Genomic DNA, 20,782 nt, shown 5'->3' with positions numbered 1-20,782 from the left:
ATAGGCTACTTCTTTCTCGACAAGCTGACCAATAGAATAGGTAAACTTTTCTCTATGGGGGATAGTAGATTGACATCGGATAGTGATTTTGATGTTCTTTACTCATCTTGTTGGCTGAGGAAAAGTAAATGTGGACAGTTATTCTAACATTTTATTTATTTATTTATTTTTAATTTCACCTTTATTTAACCAGGTAAGCCAGTTGAGAACAAGTTCTCATTTACAACTGCGACCTGGCCAAGATAAAGCAAAGCAGTGCGATAAAAACAACAACAACACAGAGTTACAAAACATACAGTCAATAACACAATAGAAAATCTATATACAGTGTGTGCAAATGTAGTAAGTTATAGAGGTAAGTCACTAAATAGGCCATAGTGCAAAATAATTACAATTTAGTATTAACACTGGAGTGATAGATGTGCAGAAGAAGATGTGCAAATAGAGATACTGGGGTGCAAATGAACAAAATAAATAACAATATGGGGATGAGGTAGTTGGGTGGGCTAATTACAGATGGGATGTGTACAGGTGCAGTGATCGGTAAGCTGCTCTGACAACTGATGCTTAAAGTTAGTGAGGGAGATAAGAGTCTCCAGCTTCAGAGATTTTTGCAGTTCGTTCCAGTCATTAGCAGCAGAGAACTGGAAGGAATGGCGGCCAAAAGAGGTGTTGGCTTTGGAGATGACCAGTGAGATATACCTGCTGGAGCGCATACTACGACGGGTGGGCACTGTGATAGACTACATCCAATTTGCTGAGTAGAGTGTTGGAGGCTATTTTGTAAATGACATCGCCGAAGTCAAGGATCGGTAGGATAGTCAGTTTTACGAGGGCATGTTTGGCAGCATGAGTGAAGGAGGCTTTGTTGCGAAATAGGAAGCCAATTCTAGATTTAACTTTGGATTGGAGATGCTTAATGTGAGTCTGGAAGGAGAGTTTACAGTCTAACCAGACACCTAGGTATTTGTAGTTGTCCACATATTCTAAGTCAGACCCACCGAGAGTACTGATTCTACTCGGACAGGCGGGTGCAAGCAGCGTTCGATTGAAGAGCATGCATTTAGTTTTACTAGCGTTTAAGAGCAGTTGGAGGCTACGGAAGGAGTGTTGTATGGCATTGAAGCTCGTTTGGAGGTTTGTTAAAACAGTGTCCAATGAAGGGCCAGATGTATACAAAATGGTGTCGTCTGCGTAGAGGTGGATCTGAGAGTCACCAGCAGCAAGAGCGTCATCATTGATATACACAGAGAATAGAGTCGGCCCAAGAATTGAACCCTGTGGCACCCCCATAGAGACTGCCAGAGGTCCAGACAACAGGCCCTCCGATTTGACACATTGAACTCTATCTGAGAAGTAGTTGGTGAACCAGGCGAGGCAGTCATTTGAGAAACCAAGGCTATTTAGTCTGCCAATAAGAATGCGGTGATTGACAGAGTCGAAAGCCTTGGCCAGGTCGATGAAGACGGCTGCACAGTACTGTCTTTTATCGATCGCGGTTATAATATCGTTTAGGACCTTTAGCGTGGCTGAGGTGCACCCATGACCAGCTCGGAAACCAGATTGCATAGCAGAGAAGGTACGGTGGGATTCGAAATGGACGGTGATCTGGTTGTTAACTTGGTTTTCAAATACTTTCGAAAGGCAGGGCAGGATGGATATAGGTCTGTAACAGCTTGGATCTAGAGTGTCACCCCCTTTAAAGAGGGGGATGACCGCGGCAGCTTTACAATCTCTGGGGATCTCAGATGATACAAAAGAGAGGTTGAACAGGCTAGCAATAGGGGTTGCTACAATTTCGGCGGCTAATTTTAGAAAGAAAGGGTCCAGATTGTCTAGCCCAGTTGATTTGTAGGGATCCAGATATTGCAGCTCTTTCAGAACATCAGCTATCTGAATTTGGGTGAAGGAGAAGCGGGGGGGGCAGAGCTGGTGGCTGGGGTAGGGGTAGCCAGGTAGAAAGCATCTTCAAAGTGCACATCAGAATTCGGTAAGGACTGTACATCGTTGCATCCTCGACTTGCATGTTCTGTTAATATGAATTACCATAATCTAAATGTAATTTCTGTCATTCTGAGCACTGTGGGTGGACGCCCTGATCAGGTTACGCACCCAATGCATATGGGTCCTAAAATACTGCTGGTCAAATGTCCGGGGCCACATTTTCCTAACAGAAACCCTGACACACACACACACACACACACGGTATGGTATGCCCAAATTAACTATACTGAACAAAAATATAAACGCAACACGCAACAATTTCAAAGATTTTACTGAGTTACAGTTCCTATAAGGATATCAGTCAATTGAAATAAATGCATTATGCCCTAATCTATGGATTTCACATGACTGGGCATAGGCCCACCCACTGGGGAGCCAGGCCCAGCCAATCAGAATGAGTTTGTTAGCACAAAAGGGCTTTATTACAGACAGAAATACTCCTCAGTTTCATCAGCTGTCCAAGTGGCTTGTCTCAGACAAACCCGCAGGTGATGAAGCCAGATGTGGAGGTCCTGGGCTGGCATGGTTACACGTGGTCTGCGGTTGCGAGGCCAGTTGGACGCACTGCCAAATTCTCTAAAACGGCGTTGGAGGCGGCTTATGGTAGAGAAATGAACATTACATTTTCTGGCAACAGCTCTGGTGGACATTCAGAATGCCAATTGCACACTCCCTCAAAACTTGAGACATCTGTGGCATTGTGCTGTGTGACAAAACTGCACATTGTAGAGTGGCCTTTTATTGTCCCCAGCACAAGGTGCACCTGAGTAATGATCGTGTTGTTTAATCAGCTTCTTGATATGCCACATCTGTCAGGTGGATGGATTATCTTGGCAAAGGAGAAATGCTCACTAACAGGGATGTAAACAAATTTCAGCACAACATTTGAGAGAAATAAGCTTTTTGTGCGTATGGAAAATTTCTGGGATCTTTTATTTCAGCTCTTGAAATATGGGACCAACACTTTACATGTTGCGTTCATATTTTTGTTCAGTATAGAACCCATAGGAGGAGTGCAGGCTTTAGCTGCCAGCTAACAGCTAACAGCTGGGATGGAAGAGTCATGACATGCACTTTGACTCTCAGCACGAGGGCTTATAGGCTGTCCTGTCTGTATGTCTTGTTGTACATTGAAACCTGTTGAGCAGGCTGTCACTGAAATAGAACAGGGTTTTAACTGACCACAGATAAAGGGCATAGAGAGATCATACACTCTGACTGACTAGAGCGGTTCCACAGGGTGCACTGCTGTGCTACTCACATTGCCGTGGTTGATGAAGCCGTGTTTCCTGGCGATTCGGTCAGCCTCCTGCAGTCCCCCCTCTATGTGGACCGCCCAGGTGTTTGTGTAGACCTCCTTGCCAGCGGTCAGCTCAGCAGTCGACTCCAGTGCTGCGGACAGGAGGACCAGGAGAGTCCCAAGCTGCAGCAGGGCCAACCTGGCATCCATGAAAAGGAGAACAGGGGCGCCGGGCAGGGGAACTCCGTCCGTCTGTCTTTCTAGGGTGGAGTCTCAATGCTCACCAGTAACAGCACTGGCCTCCCTCACAGCAGCCAAATAGAGCAGTGACCTGGAGAAAAAGAGAACAAAGTTATAAAACCACACACGTATGAATGCACGCAAACACACACAGGTACTTGCTCACTCAGTGTGCAGTGCGCACAACCCCACGCCACAGCGCAGAGCAAAAATAGAAGACCACAGACCACAGCATGCATAGAAAGCATTCACTTTCTACCACCACGGTTTCTACTAGAGAGACACAGAGACAGACTTTCTCTAGCTGAAAGAAGAGGCTACAACAGCATGAGAGACTACTTCTTCAAAAGTGTTTGTGCTTCAAGCTTTGAGCCGATCAGCAAAACACCAGGAATAACCCTCATCTAAAACAAGTCAAGCAGTAATTGAAAAAGTTGGAGCGAGATCCATATGAAGGCGAAACAGGATCAAGAGAGTAGGGTTGCTTGCGAGAGAAGTCCTACTGTGCGAAGGCAGCTTGCATTGTTCTGGGCTTTTTGACAGTCTGACTTCAATCTTAGTTGTGAGCTGTCATATGGGGGAGAGCTAAGCTGTAATTTGTGACGAGGCTGCGGTATCTAAAAACAGAGTAGGTAAAGCTCTGTCTGTCTCCCCTGAGAGCCCTCAGTCTGTCCAGGTGCCATAGATGGGCTTTTCAGTTACACACAGACAGCACAGTAAGAATACAGACTCAGGAAGCGCCCCAGGCATAATTTACGGAGATTATGCAGGGCAATTCCACAGTAACGGAATTACGCTTTGACTTTTTTACTTTAAAATGTTTGGCAAACAAAATCTCTATGCACAATGACTACTTTTAACAATTTCAACAGAAAGTTTAACAAAAACTAATTTAGAGGAAAAACTGTGCAGATACAAACTTTGGTAATGGAATTACGGTAAGAGCACAGTAGAGTACAGTGCAGTACAATACAGCACAGCAGAGCAGAGTAGGGTAGAGTTCAGTACAGTGAGGTAGAGCACAGTACAATATACTGTACTCTACTGTACTAGGGATGGAATGATTCACCGATTCGCATCGGTCCCCGATTCAAATGTTTAAGATAGGACTGCATCGGTCCAAGGACCCCAAACGGATCCAAATATAGCATGCATTGGTAAGAAAATCGATTCAAACGTTACGAATTGCAGATTATAAATTGTTTCCTCATTTTAATTTCTTACTACCTTCCGAAAATGCCTAACATTTTGTGACAACTAATGCGTCCTCTCCTTCAGTGCTGAACTAAGCATGTAACCGTATTGACAGTCATTGATCTACAAGCAATTTTGCATGCCGAACAACCCTAGGGAATATCAGTAGCTTAGTCAAACTGAGCACTGTGCCCAGCTTCACACGCTGACCAACGCGATGTAGGCGGACTGTTCCTGATCTTCTGCGCGGCACCTTTAGCATTCAAATGCTAAAATGGCTTGCGCGATATTAGGCTTTATTAGTTGGTTGACAACCTATGTAATTTGCTAGGTTACTTTTATCTATGCGCTGTTGAAAATGGTGTTTTACCGGAATAAAAGTAAGCTACCCGAGACACAACTCATCTGGCTATAAGCTACCTGCAGTGTATAGGGTCATTTTTAGATATACAGGGTAAAGTTGATAATTTCATAATGAGGGCGAAAGCAGGAGGAGAAAAAGAGTCCAAAGAAATCCAAAGTTGAGCTATATATTCATTGGCTATGTCATAGCTAATTTGTAAACTATAAATATTGATACAGTGAGGGAAAAAAGTATTTGATCCCCTGCTGATTTTGTACGTTTGCCCACTGACAAAGACATGATCAGTCTATCATTTTAAAGGTAGGTTTATTTGAACAGTGAGAGACAGAATAACAACAACAAAAATCCAGAAAAACGCATGTCAAAAATGTTATAAATTGATTTGCATTTTTATTTGACCCCTCTGCAAAACATGACTTAGTACTTGGTGGCAAAACCCTTGTTGGCAATCACAGAGGTCAGACGTTTCTTGTAGTTGGCCACCAGGTTTGCACACATCTCAGGAGGGATTTTGTCCCACTCCTCTTTGCAGATCTTCTCCAAGTCATTAAGGTTTCGAGGCTGACGTTTGGCAACTCCAACCTTCAGCTCCCTCCACTGTCACGATCGTCGTAATAAGTGGACCAAGGCGCAGCGTGAAATGCGTACATCTTTTATTGAGTACTTAACACTATGAACAAAACAACAAAACGAAACATGAAGTCCTCGGTCATAAACACAAACCTACACGGAACAAGATCCCACAATTAACAAGTGCCAACAGGCTGCCTAAGTATGGTTCCCAATCAGAGACAACGAGAATCAGCTGCCTCTGATTGGGAACCACCCTGGCCAACATAGAAATACACAAACTAGACCATGAACATAGAAAACGAAACATAGAACCTAACACCCAGAAACTAACACATAGAAACTAACACCCTGGCTCAACATATAAAAGTCCCCAGAGCCAGGGCGTGACATCCACAGATTTTCTATGGGATTAAGGTCTGGAGACTGGCTAGGCCACTCCAGGACCTTAATGTGCTTCTTCTTGAGCCACTCCTTTGTTGCCTTGGCCGTGTGTTTTGGGTCATTGTCATGCTGGAATACCCATCCACGACCCATTTTCAATGCCCTGGCTGAGGGAAGGAGGTTCTCACCCAAGATTTGACGGTACATGGCCCCGTCCATCGTCCCTTTGATGCGGTGAAGTTGTCCTGTCCCCTTAGCAGAAAAACACCCCCAAAACATAATGTTTCCACCTCCATGTTTGACGGTGGGGATGGTGTTCTTGGGGTCATAGGCAGCATTCCTCCTCCTCCAAACACGGCAAGTTGAGTTAATGCCAAAGAGCTCGATTTTGGTCTCATCTGACCACAACACTTTCACCCAGTTCTCCTCTGAATCATTCAGATGTTCATTGGCAAACTTCAGACGGGCCTGTATATGTGCCTTCTTGAGCAGGGGGACCTTGCGGACGCTGTAGGATTTCAGTCCTTCACGGCGTAGTGTGTTACCAATTGTTTTCTTAGTGACTATGGTCCCAGCTGCCTTGAGATCATTGACAAGATCCTCCCGTGTAGTTCTGGGCTGATTCCTCACCGTTCTCATGATCATTGCAACTTCACGAGGTGAGATCTTGCATGGAGCCCCAGGCCGAGGGAGATTGACAGTTCTTTTGTGTTTCTTCCATTTACGAATAATCGCACCAACTGTTGTCACCTTCTCACCAAGCTGCTTGGCGATGGTCTTGTAGCCCATTCCAACCTTGTGTAGGTCTACAATCTTGTCCCTGACATCCTTGGAGAGCTCTTTGGTCTTGGCCATGGTGGAGAGTTTGGAATCTGATTGATTGATTGCTTCTGTGGACAGGTGTCTTTTATACAGGTAACAAACTGAGATTAGGAGGACTCCCTTTAAGAGTGTGCTCCTAATCAGCTCGTTACCTGTATAAAAGACACCTGGGAGCCAGAAATCTTTCTGATTGAGAGGGGGTCAAATACTTATTTCCCTCATTAAAATGCAAATCAATTTATAACATTTTTGACATTCGTTTTTCTGGATTTTTTTGTTGTTATTCTGTCTCTCACTGTTCAAATAAACCTACCATTAAAATTATAGACTGATAATTTCTTTGTCAGTGGGCAAACGTACAAAATCAGCAGGGGATCAAATACTTTTTTCCCTCACTGTATTTTACTAGCTCAAACAGAATCTGTAAAATGACAAGTTAATTAGTGGGTGATGGTGATTTCAGAACCAAAGTAGGGGACAAATAACATAGGCTACATTGCCCCCCATGATAGTGGAAGTGGGTTGGTAGATGCTTAATCATTTCAGATCAGGTGCCTACATTGTTCATACACCATAGACATACTTCATACATACACACACACACACACACACACAGTCAGCTCAGACAGAACCAGCTCAGAGGCCCAGCTCATGAGCTCCAGCAACAGCAGATATTAATTTAAATGGAAAATAAATGTGTTTATGCAACCGTATTGCATCGAATCACATCAATTCGTTGTCTAATCAAACAGAATCGCACCAAATCTTTTCTAAATAAAACGTATTGTTTCTGTATCGTATCGGAGCCCATGTATCTAGATGCGTATCGAATCGTCTTGAAAGGGAAAGAGGCACATCCCTATACTGTACTATACTTTTCTTTACTGTATTGTATTGCACTGTACTTTACTCAGTACAGTACTTTATTGTAATGTGCTCGACTGTGCTCTACTCACTGTACTGTACTGTGCTATCCAAACTTGTAAAACACAAGTCTATGATAGGTTCAGATTTGGTCCAGTCTGGTCCCTCTGTGGACGTTAACGTCAAGGCCAGGTTGGACTGACCAAATTTCAACTACTTTTCAATGTCCATGGATGTCCGGTGTCGGTCTTTGGTCAGTGGGTGAGGATGCTGGTTACAGTAAATGGAAAGAGGAGGCTCATGGGTAGGTGTCAGTAAGAGCTGGGAGAGGTGACATTAACTGGAGAGTGAGAGAGAGGAGGAGAGAGAAAGGGAGGGGTTGTCCAGACTCGGACTGTTTTAACAATCTTGGTTTGATCACCAGACAACAGAAAGACAAAGAAAACAGTTATGAGCTAAACATAACAGTATGCCAGAGGAAGGGAGGACAGTAGCAGGTGAACTAACTGCGATTTGTGACTATGATTTCCCATTGTAGCCAATTCAGTTGCAGTAATTCCGTTACTGATTTTTTGGTAATTCCGTTACCAATTAAGAGTTTTAATCAAAATAAAATGTATGAGTAAAATCACTATAACTAATTGGCAGGTCTACCATTACTTGTTACTTCTGTGAACTTTTATTATCCTCCCTCATGAGGGAGAGCAATTAGAAAATATCTTATAGATATGTGTGTTTTTGGTAACAGAATTACAAGGCACAAAGCAATTATTTCTTGTACTTACAGAAGCTATAAAATGTCACCTAAACTAAATATGTGTTTATTAGTTGGCCGGGGTTTTTATGTATTTTGATACTTTTTAAGACTTTCCGGTAGATGTTTTCGAAGACCCCTTTTCCATCTGTTTATCCAGAAATCAAAGCCTTTACTTATGCCTACTTTTTAAGATGGAAATGTATCTATGCCTTAATTGACCAATTTGATATGAACCTATGAACTCCACATGTTGGTGCTCATGGGTCCTTTTCGATGGAAATTCCCTGCAGTCTTCTTAGCTGTCGATGTCTGCTCTGCGCTGCCTGGACCACACATTATTCAATAAGATGAAGGCAATGTAACATGATCAGGCTTAAGGTGGGAAAACACAGCTATTGATTTCCCACAGTCTCGAGGTGACCATTAAAATCTGAATCTGTCAAAAAACATTCCATAAAACATCAAGGACACAACGTTCCTTATCTTTAATTGGGGGGATCTATCTATCTTAGACAACAGAGGCAGAGGATAGGACTGAGCGGGAGAGCATTGCATCCAGTGTTTTCCATTAGCGCCGGCCTTCGGCTAATCAGCTGTTTACGGACTAATTTTCAGCCAGCTACTTTTTCCACTTCATATTAACTAGGCTACTTTCCATTTAAAAGTTTCAATTCACTAGTCCGTCGAGCCCTCTCCTTCTAGAATGAACAATTGGCATCTTCTAGCAATCTATTGATAGGATAGGCGCCTGTCACTCACAAAGCAAGTGATGACAGGTAAACGCAGTTTGTCTGCCCTGCCCCCCGGTACAATTTGTGTGCACTGTGGTTGGTTGCAGTCAAATTTCTTTACAAGGAGGGAGAGAGAATGATGCTTGCTAATTTGCACGTCCCATGTAATGTAAGTGGTAACGATGAGTTGAAATCCACTTAGCCTAATTATTGTTTTCTGGCACATTCATTTATTTTATTTAGCATGTTGCACATAGCCAGTCAAGTGGAATCGTGGAGCATAGCCTATATGGTTATATGTCCATGGTATCGCATTGGGACAAATAAACCAAAGGATTTCCTAGGTTTCCTTTCCTAGGATGTCAGGGCTTGCCAGACAGTGACGCTAAAGTGAGTGACTCTTCTCATCAGTCAGTGTAGTCTACTGAATCGCATCGGTGAGGGAACCGTTCATTTGGCTCCCTAATTTGCATAGGCTACTGGTAGGCCTAGGCTTTTTGGAGATTATCTGCACATTAATTATTTTTATTTTATTTTTTATTTAACCTTTATTTAACCAGGTAAACCAGTTGAGAACAAGTTCTCATTTACAACTGCGACCTGGCCAAGATAAAGCAAAGCAGTGCGATAAAAACAACAACACAGAGTTACATATGGGGTAAAAAAACATAAAGCCAAAAAAATACAACAGAAAATATATATACAGTGTGTGCAAATGTAGCAAGTTATGGAGGTAAGGCAATAAATAGGCTATAGTGCAAAATAATTACAATTAGTATTAACACTGGAATGCTAGATGTGCAAGAGATTATGTGCAAATAGAGATACTGGGGTGCAAAAGAGCAAAATAAATAACAATATAGGGATGAGGTAGTTGGGTGGGCTAATTTCAGATGGGTGTGTACAGGTGCAGTGATCGGTAAGGTGCTCTGACAACTGATGCTTAAAGTTAGTGAGGGAGATAAGAGTCTCCAGCTTCAGAGATTTTTGCAATTCATTCCAGTCATTGGCAGCAGAGAACTGGAAGGAATGGTGGCCAAAGGAGGTGTTGGCTTTGGGGATGACCAGTGAGATATACCTGCTGGAGCGCAGACTATGGGTGGGTGCTGCTATGGTGACCAATGAGCTAAGATAAGGGGGGGATTTGCCTAGCAGTGATTTATAGATGGCCTGGAGCCAGTGGGATTGACGACGAACATGTAGTGAGGACCAGCCAACAAGAGCGTACAGGTCACAGTGGTGGGTAGTGTATGGGGCTTTGGAGACAAAACGGATGGCACTGTGATAGACTACATCCAATTTGCTGAGTAGAGTGTTGGAGGCTATTTTGTAAATGACATCGCCGAAGTCAAGGATCGGTAGGATAGTCAGTTTTACGAGGGCATATTTGGCAGCATGAGTGAAGGACGCTTTGTTGCAAAATAGGAAGCCGATTCTAGATTTAACTTTGGATTGGAGATTCTTAATGTGAGTCTGGAAGGAGAGTTTACAGTCTAACCAGACACCTAGGTATTTGTAGTTGTCCACATACTCTAGGTCAGACCCGTCGAGAGTAGTGATTCTAGTCGGGTGGGCGGGTGCCAGCAGCGTTCGATTGAAGAGCATGCATTTAGTTTTACTAGTGTTTAAGAGCAGTTGGAGGCTACTAAAGGAGTGTTGTATGGCATTGAAGCTCGTTTGGAGGTTTGTTAACACAGTGTCCAATGAAGGGCCAGATGTATACAAAATGGTGTCGTCTGCGTAGAGGTGGATCTGAGAGTCACCAGCAGCAAGAGCGACATCATTGATATACACGGAGAAAAGAGTCGGCCCAAGAATTGAACCCTGTGGCACCCCCATAGAGACTGCCATAGGTCCAGACAAAAGGCCCTCAGATTTGACACATTGAACTCTATCTGAGAAGTAGTTGGTGAACCAGGCGAGGCAGTCATTTGAGAAACCAAGGCTATTTAGTCTGCCAATAAGAATGCAGTGGTTGACAGAGTCGAAAGCCTTGGCCAGGTTAATGAAGACGGCTGCACAGTACTGTCTATTATCGATCGCGGTTATAATATCGTTTAGGACCTTGAGCGTGGCTGAAGTGCACCCATGACCAGCTCGGAAACCGGATTGCATAGCGGAGAAGGTACGGTGGGATTTGAAATGGTCGGTGATCTGTTTGTTAACTTGGCTTTCAATACTTTCGAAAGGCAGGGCAGGATGGATATATAGGTCTGTAACAGTTTGGATCTAGAGTGTCACCCCCTTTGAAGAGGGGGATGACCGCGGCAGCTTTCCTATCTCTGGGGATCTCAGACGTTACGAAAGAGAGGTTGAACAGGCTAGTAATAGGGGTTGCGACAATTTCGGCGGCTAGTTTTAGAAAGAAAGGGTCCAGATTGTCTAGCCCAGCTGATTTGTAGGGGTCCAGATTTTGCAGTTCTTTTAGAACATCAGCTGTCTGAATTTGCGTGAAGGAGAAGCGGGGGGGGCATGGGCAAGTTGCAGCGGAGGGTGCAGAGCTGGTGGCCGGGGTAGTGGTAGCCAGGTGGAAAGCATGGCCAGCCGTAGCAAAATGGTTGTTGAAATTCTCGATTATTGTAGATTTATCGGTGGTGATAGTGTTTCCTAGCCTCAGTGCAGTGGGCAGCTAGGAGGAAGTGATCTTATTCTCCATGGACTTTACAGTGTCCCAAAACTTTTTGGAGTTAGTGCTACAGGATGCAAATTTCTGTTTGAAAAAGTTAGCCTTTGCTTTCCTGACTGCTTGTGTATATTGGTTCCTAACTTCCCTGAAAAGTTGCATATCACGGGGGCTATTTGATGCTAATGCAGTACGCCACAGGATGTTTTTGTGCTGGTCAAGGGCAGTCAAGTCTGAGGAGAACCAGGGGCTATATCGGTTCTTAGTTCTGTATTTTTTGAATGGGGCATGCTTATTTAAGATTGAGAGGAAATTACTTTTAAAGAACAACCAGGCATCCTCTACTGACGGAATGAGATCTATATCCATCCAGGATACCTGGGCCAGGTCAATTAGGAAGGCTTGCTCGCTAAAGTGTTTTAGGGAGCGTTTGACAGTGATGAGGGGTGGTCGTTTGACCGCGGACCCGTTACGGACGCAGGCAATAAGGCAGTGATCGCTGAGATCCTGGTTGAAGACAGCGGAGGTGTATTTAGAGGGTAAATTAGTCAGGATGATATCTATGAGGGTACCCATGTTTACGGATTTAGGGTTGTACCTGGTAGGTTCGTTGATTATTTGTGTGAGATTGAGGGCATCTAGTTTGGATTGTAGGATGGCTGGGGTGTTAAGCATATCCCAATTTAGGTCACCAAGCAGTACGAACTCTGAGGATAAATGGGGGGCAATCAATTCACATATGGTGTCCAGGGCACAGCTGGGGGCTGAGGGGGGTCTGTAGCAAGCGGCAACAGTGAGAGACTTATTTCTGGAAAGGTGGATTTTTAGAAGTAGAAGCTCAAACTGTTTGGGCACAGACCTGGATAGTATGATAGAGCTCTGCAGGCTCTCTCTACAGTAGATTGCAACTCCACCCCCTTGGCAGTTCTATCTAGACGGAAAATTTTATAGTTGGGGATGGAAATTTCAGAATTTTGGGTGGCCTTCCTAAGACAGGATTCAGACACTGCTAGAACATCAGGGTTGGCGGAGTGTGCTAACGCAGTGAATAACTCAAACTTAGGAAGGAGACTTCTGATATTAACATGCAAGAAACCAAGGCTTTTGCGATTACAGAAGTCAACAAATGATAGCGCCTGGGGAGTAGGAGTGATACTGAGGGCTGCAGGGCCTGGGTTAGCCTCTACATCACCAGAGGAACAGAGGAGGACTAGAATAAGGATACAGCTAAAGGCTTTAAGAACTGGTCTTCTAGTGCGTTGGGTACATAGAATAAAGGGGGCAGATTTCCGGGCGTTGTAGAAAAGATTCAGGGCATTATGTACAGACAAGGATATGGAAGGATATGAGTAAAGTGGAGGTAAACCTAAGCGTTGGGTAACAATGAAAGAGATAGCATCATTGGAGGCACCGATTGAGTCGGTCTCCGCGTGTATGGGGGGTGGGACAAAGGAGCTATCTAAGGCAGGTTTAGCTGGGCTGGGGGATCTACAGTGAAATAGTACAATTTGAAATAACCGAAACAGCAATAAGCAAACCATATTGACATGGGAGAGAGGCATAAAGCAATCACAGGTGTAATTTGAGAGAGCTAAGACAACAGCTGGTAATGACGACACAGTTTGGGCTGAGGCTAAACATAAACAGGATGCGGTACCGTAAAAAGGAACAGTCCAGCAGGCATCAGCTGTATAGCTGAGTTATCATAAAGTCTGGTGAACAGCAATAGGATAGTTCGGAGGTAGTTTGGGGGCTGCTAAAGCACTAGCGAGCAAGAGGCCACAGCTAGCGTGTGCTAGCGGGCCGGGGCTAGCAGATGGAATCTTCGTGGTCGACGTCGTAACGGGAAGCCTGTTGTAACCACATCAGACGATTTCGTCGGCAGACCAGTCGTGTAGGATCGGCGGGGCTCCGTGTCAACACTAGGTGGTCCCGTCCGGTTGACAGAGAGGTAGATAGCCGGGAGATGGGCCTAGCTCAGGATGATTAGCCAAACCACAACGTCCATTTTGTTGCAGCTAGCTGGTAGCGATGAATCCGGAGTTAAAGGTCCAGGATTCAGTGATTCCGGCAGAAAAACGGATATGTTCTGGGTCGATAACGCGCTGTGCAGACAGTGCAGACTGGCCGAATAATAGTCCAGGCTAGAGCTGGCTGGTAGGTGGTGCAGGCCACGGACAATGGTGAAAAACCGCTAACGGTAGCTAATAGCAAGTAGCTAGTTAGCTGGCTACTCCTGTCCGGTAGACCGAGAGGTAGATAGCCGGGATATGGGCCTGGCTCTAGGCTAGCTCGAGGCTAACTGGTGCTTGCATCGGGGGCAGTGGTGATTAGCCAAACAGCAACATCCATTCGGTTGCGGCTAGCTAGTTGCGATCCAGTGATTAATGTCCAGTGAATAAATTATTCCGGCAGAAAAATCCAATGTTCTGGGTGAAATACCGCTAACTGTGGCTAATAGGAAGTAGCTAGTTAGCTGGCTAGCTAGTTTCAACTGGAGATTCTAGATAAAAGGTAAGTCAATAATAGAATCCGTTCCACATTGAGTGAGGCAGGTTGCAGGAAAGTATATTTTGTAGAAGGATGAACAGTCTGATAGGGAAATATGTACGAAAAAATGCACAAAAAAAACAGGGTATTTACAGGCTATTTACAGACACACGACAAAATTATGAATACATTCGATGAAGATGGTGAATCATCACTGCAGCAATAAGTAGTGGAGAGCCTAATTCTGGTCCAAATACAGTATACAGTGCATTCGGAATGTTTTCAGACCCCTTGATTTTTTTTATTCAGATCCTTTACTCAGTACTTTGTTGAAGAATCTTTGGCAGCGATTACAGCCTCAAGTCTTCTTGGGTATGACGCTACAAGCTTAGCACAACTGTATTTGGGGAGTTTCTCCCATTCTTCTGTGCAGATCCTCTCAACTGTCAGGTTGGATGGGGAGCGTCACTGCACAGCTATTTCAGGTCTCTCCAGAGATGTTCGATCGGGTTCAAGTCTGGGCTCTAGCTCGGCCACTCAAGGACATTCAGAGACTTGTCCCGAAGCCACTCCTGTGTTGTCTTGGCTGTGTGCTTAGGGTCGTTGTCCTGTTGGAAGGTGAACCGTCGCCCCAGTCTCAGGTCCTGAGCGCTCTGGAGCAGGTTTTCATCAAGGATCTCTCTGTAGTATGCTCCATTCGTCTTTCCCTCGATCCTGACTACTCTCCCAGTCCCTGCCGCTGAAAAACATCCCCACAGCATGATGCTGCCACCACCATGCTTCACCATAGGGATGGTGCCAGGTTTCCTCCAGATGTGACGCTTGGCATTCAGGCCAAAGAGTTCAATCTTGGTTTCATCAGACCAGAGAATCTTGTTTCTCACGGTCTGAGAGTCCTTTAGGTGCCTTTTGGCAAACTCCAAGCGGGTTGTCAAGTGCCTTTTACTGAGGAGTGGCATCCGTCTGGCCACTCTACCATAAAGGCCTGATTGGTGGAGTGCTGCAGAGATGGTTGTCAATCTGGAAGGTTCTCCCATCTTCACAGAGGAACTCTGGAGCGCTGTCAGAGTGACCATTGGGTTTTTGGTCACCTCCCTGACCAAGGCCCTTCTCCCCCAATTGTTCAGTTTGGCCGGGCGGCCAGCTCTAGGAAGAGTCTTGGTGGTTCCAAATGTCTTCCATTTTAGAATGATGGAGGCCACTGTGTTCTTGGGGACCTTCAATGCTACAGAAAAACTACTGTCCCGAATGCAAAGAATACTGGCCCGGGAAAGTGGATGATGCGCACATCATTTAAATTGTATCTTATATTTTCTGGCTGAGCAAGTAGCCTATACCTTCCATACACAAATAATTACATTTTGACTTGACACTACCATATTTACATTGATTGTTTGGAGGGAAAAAAAGAAACCTTTGCGCAATCTCAAAAGGTGTGTTATTGTTAGCGATTTTGAACAGTCACTCTACAGTTGTAGGGTGGGTCAATGACGAATAACGATTTCAAAATGGGAAAACATTTAAATGTGTAAAAAAATGCTAATTCAAGTTATTTCTAACTTCATTAGTGTTGTGTGTGTGTGTATACTGTGTGTGTATACTGTATATATATATATATACACACACATATATACAGTACCAGTCATAAGTTTGGACACACCTACTCATTCCAGGGTTATTCTTTATTTTTACTATTTTCTACAACTATGAAAAAACTATGAAATAACACATATGGAATCATGTAGTAACTAAATAAGGGTTAAACAAATCAAAATATATTTTAGATTTGAGATTCTTCAAAATAGCCACCCTTTGCCTTGATGACAGCTTTGCACACTCTTGGCATTCTCTCAACCAGCTTCATGAGGAATGCTTTTCCAACAGTCTTGAAGGAGTTCCCACATATGCTGAGCACTTGTTGGCTGCTTTTCCTTCACTCTGCAGTCCAACTCATCCCAAACTATCTCAATTGGGTTGAGGTCGGTGATTGTGGAAGCCAGGTCATCTGATGCAGCACTCCATCACTCTCCTTCTTGGTCAAATAGCCCTTACACAGCCTCCACCGGTCTAATGTCCATTGCTCGTGTTTCTTGGCCCAAGCAAGTATCTTCTTCTTATTGGTGTCCTTTAGTAGTGGTTTCTTTGCAGCAATCCAACCATAAAGGCCTGATTCACGCAGTCTCCTCTGAACAGTTGATGTTGAGATGTGTCTGTTACTTGAATTCTGTGAAGCATTTATTTGGGCTGCAATTTCTGAGGCTGGTAACTCTAATGAACTTATCCTCTGCAGCAGAGGTAACTCTGGGTCTTCCATTCCTGTGTTGGTCTTCATGAGAGCCAGTTTCATCATAGCGCTTGATGATTTTTGCGACTGCAAACATTTTATGGATTGACTGACCGTCATGTCTTAAAGTAATGATTGACTGTCGTTTCTCTTTGCTTATTTGAGCAGTTCTTGCCATAATATGGACTTGGGTCCTTTACCAAATAGGGCTATTTCTGTATACCACCCTGACCTTGTCAAAACACAACTGATTGGCTCAAACGCATTAAGAAAGAAAGGAATTCCACAAATGAACTGTTAACAAGGCACACCTGTTAATTCAAATGCATTCCAGGTGACTACCTCATGAAGCTGGTTTAGAGAATGCCAAGAGTGTGCAAAGCTGTCAAGGAAAAGGGTGGTTACTTTGAAGAATCTCAAATATATTTTGATTTGTTTAACACTTTTTTGGTTACTACATGATTCCATGTGTGTTATTTCATAGTTTTGATGTCTTCACTATTATTCTACAATGTAGAAAATAGTAAAAATAAAGACAAACCCTGGAATGAGTAGGTGTCCAAACTTTTGACCAGTACTATATATATAAACAAGTTTTAGTCACCGAGAATTCAATCCATACATTTTAATTTTGAATCATATTATTTTACCCATGAATAATGTCATTCGGTGTAACGATAATGGATTTTCAACGTTTTTGATTATTTACCAGTATTAGCATTCAGCTGTTTATAGATAGTAATAGTTTGATTCTCAACAAACATGTACTCCTTTGAAAATCAAAATTACATCATAATTAATATCTTACATTTAGGCTTTTCTACTAAGATGCGCTCATTTGTTGATTTTAGCACCCAAAATGTCACGCTCAAAAGTGAAAAAAGCTGGACAATTTCTAAAATGCTTTTCTGTAAAGGAGTAAAGATTGTTATTGTATCCTCAACTTGAAAAAAAAATATTATGTAATATGACGTGAAAAACCTGCGTTACGCCGTCTGACTGTGGCATCGTTATACCGAATGACATACAGTGAGATTATACATTGGATGATCCTAACAGACTTTCTCAGCAACAAATATGTACTTATTACCTGCTAAATATAAAATGAGGCACTGGAAATCAGTTTTAATCAGCTTTTTTTATTGTAAGGTAAATAGAGAAAAGGCATATGGAAAAGGCATATCACAACTCTAATTCATATACGACATGAAGTCAAGATCAATTCATTTTGAAACATTGAAAAGTATAACATTTGTGATGAACTTGGATTGAAAATCAAATTAACAAAATACTGGTTGGTGTCTTATCCAACTGACAAGACTGAGGATGCTATGAAAGAATGAATCGGTCCCTGTTTATTTACATTTTAATCATTTAGCAGACGCTCCTATCCAGAGCGACTTACAGTTAGTGCATTCATCTTAAGATAGCTAGGTGGGACATTTTTCATCAATAACGTAGCTATCAGTAGTCAGAGCTAGAAGGGACAGAGAAGAGCTTGGACTAGGCTGAGTGGGAGCTGCCCTCCCGTAGGGGTGGGAGGGCCAAGAGACCTGAGGTGGCAGTACTGAGTGCTCGGGTTGGGGTGTAGGGTTTGAGCATAGCTTGAAGGTAGGGAGGGGCAGTTTCTCTTGCTGTTCCGTAGGTAGGCACCATGGTCTTGTAGTGGATGCGAGCTTAGACTGGAAGCCAGTGGAGTGTGCGGAGGAGCAGGATGACATGAGAGAACTTGGGAAGGTTGAAAACCAGGCGGGCTGCTGCGTTCTGGATAAGTTGCAGGGGGTTGATAGCAAGCGGGGAGCCCAGCCAACAGCGAGTTGCTGTAGTCCAGACGGGATGAGGACAAGTGCCTGGATTAGGACCTGCGCCACTTCCTGTGTGAGGTAGGGTCGTACTCTACGGATGTTGTAGAGCATGAACCTGCAGGAGCGGGTCACTGCTTTGATGTTGGCAGAGAATGACAGGGTGTTGTCCAGGGTCTCGCCAAGGTTCTTTGCACTCTGGGAGGGCGACACTGTGGAGTTGTCAACAGTGATGGAGACATCTTTGAGCGGGAAGGCCTTTCCTGGGAGTAAGAGCAGTTCCGTCTTGTCGAGGTTGGTGGGCCGACATCCAAGTTGAGATATCTGCCAGGCACGCAGAGATGAGTGTCGCCACCTGGGTGTCAGAAGGGGGTAGGAAAAAGGTAGCCGAGTGTCATCCGCATAGCAATAATAGGAGAGACCATGTGAGGATATGACAGAGCCGAGTGACTTGGTGTATAGAGAGGGCCTAGAACCGAGCCCTGGGGGACACCAGTAGTGAGAGTACGTGGTGCAGACACAGATCCTCTCCATGTCACCTGGTAGGAGCGGCCTGCCAGGTAGGATGCAATTCAAGAGTGTGCATAGCCTGAGACGCCCAGCCCTGAGAGGATGGAGAGGAGGATCTGATGGTTCACAGTGTCAAAGGCAGTGGATAGATCTAGGAGGATGAGAACATAGGAGAGTCAGCTTTGGCAGTGCGGAGAGCCTCCATGACACAGAGAAGAGCAGTCTCGGTTAAGTGACCCGTCTTGAAGCCTTACTGGATAGGGTCAAGAAGATCGTTCTGAGAGAAATAACGAGAAAGTTGATCAGAGACAGCACGCTCAAGTGTTGGAAAGAAATTAAATCGAAGGCAGGCGTCGGGAGGTTGAAGTCGTCAAGTACGAAGAGCGGTGAGTCATTGTCAGGAAATGAGCTTATCAAGGTGTCAAGCTCATTGAGGAACTCTCCAAGGGCATCTGGTGGGCGATAGATGACAATAATGTTAAGCTTGAGTGGACAAGTGACAGCATGGAATTCAAATGAGGAGATGGACAGGTGAGAGAGGGATAAAATATAAAATTCCCACTTAGGAGAAATGAGTAGACCTGTGCCACCACCGCGATGACCAGATACTCTCGGACTATGAGAGAAAACAGTCAGATGAAGAAAGAGCAGCTGGAGTAGCAGTGTTCTCTGGGGTGATCCATATCTCCGTCAGGGCCAAACGACAAGGGACTGAAGGGCAGCATAGGCTGAGATGAATTCTGCGTTCTTGACCGCAGATCGGCAGTTCTAAATGCTGCCAGAGACCCGGAATTCCACATGGTTTGTGAACACAGAGTACACTAAATTAGAAGGGTTGCAGCCAAGGGGTGGGGAATGTCTGTAAAGCCTACAGGGAGAGATGTGAACAGGTATAGAAAACACACGCATAGTTGACAAGGCTACAAAAGAGCAACATTTGATAATCTGTAAATAACTAGGTAAGATACTCAAGTGAGAGAGTGGTGTGCTTTCCCCTCTCGGCGACGTCTTAGTTTTGCGACAAAACCGGCACGGACACGACCGCCACTTACAGCTGCCGCTGAGAAACCAGGGGAGACTGAAGAGCTAACACTAATTGCTAATTGCCTAGCAGAGATGGAGAGCACACTTCCCTGTACTAAATGCTGATTGCCTAGGAGAGGTACAGTGAGGGAAAAAAGTATTTGATCCCCTGCTGATTTTGTACGTTTGCCCACTGACAAAGAAATGATCAGTCTATAATTTTAATGGTAGGTTTATTTTAACAGTGAGAGACAGAATAACAACAATAAAATCCAGAAAAACGCATGTCAAAAATGTTATAAATTGATTTGCATTTTAATGAGGGAAATAAGTATTTGACCCCTCTGCAAAACATGACTTAGTACTTGGTGGCAAAACCCTTGTTGGCAATCACAGAGGTCAGACGTTTCTTGTAGTTGGCCACCAGGTTTGCACACATCTCAGGAGGGATTTTGTCCCATTCCCCTTTGCAGATCTTCTCCAAGTCATTAAGATTTCAAGGCTGACGTTTGGCAACTCGAACCTTCAGCTCCCTGCACAGATTTTCTATGGGATTAAGGTCTGGAGACTGGCTAGGCCACTCCAGGACCTTAATGTGCTTCTTCTTGAGCCACTCCTTTGTTGCCTTGGCCGTGTGTTTTGGGTCATTGTCATGCTGGAATAACCATCCACAACCCATTTTCAATGCCCTGGCTGAGGGAAGGAGGTTCTCACCCAAGATTTGATGGTACATGGCCCCGTCCATCGTCCCTTTGATGCGGTGAAGTTGTCCTGTCCCCTTAGCAGAAAAACACCCCCAAAGCATAATGTTTCCACCTCCATGTTTGACGGTGGGGATGGTGTTCTTGGGGTCATAGGCAGCATTCCTCCTCCTCCAAAC

At 44.3% G+C, this 20,782-nt stretch overlaps 1 protein-coding gene across 2 annotated transcripts in view; it reads right to left on the bottom strand.

Annotated features, from left to right (window-relative positions):
• LOC121577037 (furin) overlaps positions 1 to 20,782 on the bottom strand; it is a 199,419-nt gene that overhangs the window by 170,863 nt on the left and 7,774 nt on the right. For both annotated transcript variants that reach the window (XM_041890736.2, XM_041890737.2), the window contains exon 2: positions 3,266 to 3,575. In XM_041890736.2, the coding sequence (XP_041746670.1) occupies positions 3,266 to 3,454 (189 nt within the window). In that variant the 5' untranslated portion in view covers positions 3,455 to 3,575. The remainder of the gene's footprint in view (positions 1 to 3,265; positions 3,576 to 20,782) is intronic.

Source organism: Coregonus clupeaformis, chromosome 11 (genome assembly GCF_020615455.1).
Source record: "Coregonus clupeaformis isolate EN_2021a chromosome 11, ASM2061545v1, whole genome shotgun sequence".
NCBI lineage: Eukaryota > Metazoa > Chordata > Actinopteri > Salmoniformes > Salmonidae > Coregonus > Coregonus clupeaformis.
Note: the sequence above shows the minus strand (reverse complement) of the source record. Positions and strands in the feature narration are given on the sequence as shown.